We start from the raw sequence: 2,749 nt of genomic DNA on the forward strand, positions 1-2,749 counted from the left end.
CCTCTACCGTCAAGACGGTCGTAGACCCCAACACCAAGGGACTTATGGCTGTCGACTGCGGACTGGCCGCGCTCTTCAAACCAAAGACTGTCGGTCTCGTTGGAGCTACCGAGCGGGTTGGTTCCGTCGGCCACACAGTCATGGTCAACCTGATGCGTTGCAACGGAACCGCCCAGTTCCCCTTCACAATCTTCCCTGTAAACCCCACTCGGGACGCCGTTTGCGGGCACAAGTGCTACAAAAGCGTGGCGGATTGCCCTGTTGAAGAGGGTCTCGATGTCGTGTTCGTCGTCACCCCTGCTAAGACTGTGGTCAACCTTGCCGAGGTTTGTGGAAAGGCTGGAGTAAAGGTGATGGTAATTATCACTGCAGGCTTCAAGGAGATCGGTGAGGAGGGCCTGAAGATGGAGTTGGCTGTGGCAGACATTGCGAAGCAGTATAGCATGCGTGTCGTTGGACCCAATTGTCTGGGAGTGATGTCTCCCAACCATGGACTGAACGGCACCTTCGCTGCTACTGATGCATTGCCCGGCTCTCTGGCTTTCATCTCCCAGTCCGGCGCCATGTGTACAGCCGCTCTCGACTGGTCTATTCACGAGAAGGTCGGCTTCTCTGCCTTCGTTTCGATTGGAAACATGGCAGAGGTCTCCTGGGGTGACATCATCTACTACCTTGGTGAGGATCCCAAGACGTCCGCCATCCTGATCTATATGGAATCCATCGGTGACGTGAGGAAGTTCATGTCTGCTGCGAAGACTGTCTCCAAGCGTAAGCCCATCATCGTTCTGAAGGCTGGAAAATCCGATGAGGCTGCTGCCGCGGCTGCGTCTCATACCGGATCTCTTGCTGGTTCTCACGATGCCTTCATTGCCGCCATGAAGCGTGTAGGCGTGCTAGTGGTGGACTGCATCTCGGAGCTCTTCGACTGTGCCCTCTTCCTCGATAAGCAGCCGCGTCCTGCAGGACCCCGTCTGATGATCATCACCAATGCCGGCGGACCCGGAGTGCTCTCTACGGATGCCACCAGCTGTGGCGGTTGCGAAATCGCAGAGCTGGAGCCGGAGATTGTCAGCGAACTCGACAGCTTCCTTCCCTCTGCGTGGTCTCGGGCCAATCCCATCGATGTCCTCGGCGACGCTGGAGCCGATATCTACACGAAGACCTTGGAGGTGGCCATGAAGTCCAAGAATTGCGATGGAGTTCTCGTGATTCTGTCGCCTCAGTCGGTCACCGAACCTCTTGCTACCGCCCAGAGCCTCGCTGATGCCGTCGCTAAGATGAAGGAGGCCGGAAACCACACTAAACCGGTAATCGCTTCCTGGATGGGAGGGCAGTCTGTACTTGAAGGCTTCCATCACCTCAACTCCAACGGCGTGCCCACCTTCAGACAGCCGGACGACGCTGCTCGTACCTATTGCCAGGTCTACAAGCAGACTCGCGATTGGCACCTAGTCAACGACTACGTCGAGCTCAAGCTCGACCAACCTGACTGCGACAACGGCGTTACCGCCCTTGAGATCCTGAAGGCGGCTCAGGACTCTGGTAGAGACATCCTATCGGAAGACGAGTCCAAGAACGTTCTGAAGTCCTACGGCGTTCCCATTGCTGATACCATCGTTTGCACTACCGCTGAAGAGGCTGCTGCTGCTGGGCAGAAGGTTCTCTTCCCATGCGTGCTCAAGCTGCATTCCAAGACCATCACTCATAAGTCCGATGTTGGAGGCGTGCTGCTGAATGTGAAGGATGCTGAGGCTTGCAAGGCTGGATTTGAGACCATCAAGGCCAACTGCGCTCACCACGTAGGAGTTGAACACTTCGAAGGCGTCACCGTGCAGCCCATGTTGGACTTGTCCGCGGGCATTGAGCTTCTTCTTGGAGCCGTCTGTGACAACCAGTTCGGACCCATGGTGGTGTTCGGCTTCGGCGGTTGCATGGTCGAGATCTTCAAGGACACGTGCACGGCCATCCCCCCTCTTACCGTGACCACCGCGAAGATGCTTGTCGAGTCGACCAAGATTCATACCGCCCTTAAGGGTGTCGGTAACGCGCGATTCCCAGGCGTCGACATGACCAAGGTGTACTCTTCCCTTGTGCAGTTCTCGCAGATGGTCTGCAGCTGTTCTCCGTACGTGTCAGAGCTGGAGATCAACCCTCTCCTGGCTCTCAAGGACCGTGTTGTCGCTCTCGATGCACGAATCGTTCTCCGCAAGAAGGACGAGCCGGTCCCTGAGCTGGTAATCAGACCTTACCCCACTCAGTACATCACGAAGCATCCCAAACTTGACACTTTGCCTTCTGAGGCTACTATACGCCCAATCGGAGGTGACGACTTCGACCTTGTAAAGAGGTTTATGACTTGCCTTTCCGAGGAGACCAAGAAGAACCGATATTTCAACGAGGAGGAGGTCCACGGTGACGAGGCCATCAACAGTTTCATCTCTGGCGACTATTCCAATCAAATCGCGCTAGTTTACTGCTTCAAGAATGAGGAAGGCCAGGAGGAGATTGCCGGCGTCATCCGCTTCTGGAGGCTCAACAAGATGGATCGTGTGGCGGAATGCAAGTACGTTGTTGCTGACAAATATCAAGGCAAGGGAGTTGGACGCGCCCTTATGGATGCTGGCCGGTCTATGTGTCTCGCTGAAGGCATCGAACGCATTGATGGACTTGTCCGTGATGATCGAAGTCAACGCATCCTGCAGAAGGCTGGATGGACCAACAAGGGAGATGCTTGTGACGGCATGGTGCA

General features: G+C 55.7%; 1 protein-coding gene across 2 annotated transcripts; it reads left to right on the top strand.

Annotated features, from left to right (window-relative positions):
• Positions 1 to 2,749, top strand: KVP17_003597 (uncharacterized protein; the record flags this gene model as incomplete). 2 transcript variants are annotated; one of them, XM_068521093.1, is made up of 1 exon in its annotated part: positions 1 to 2,749. In XM_068521093.1, a coding segment is annotated over one exon (2,749 nt), but the record flags the coding sequence as incomplete, so codon positions are not given. The 2 variants fall into 2 exon arrangements, with proteins under 2 accessions (XP_068375377.1, XP_068375376.1); XM_068521092.1 differs by having other exon boundaries at positions 45 to 2,744.

The sequence above is a fragment of a genome (genome assembly GCF_019968985.1).
Source record: "MAG: Porospora cf. gigantea B chromosome Unknown PgB_NODE_3268_length_2749_cov_565.349, whole genome shotgun sequence".
In the NCBI taxonomy this organism is placed as follows: Eukaryota; Apicomplexa; class Conoidasida; order Eugregarinorida; family Porosporidae; genus Porospora; species Porospora cf. gigantea B.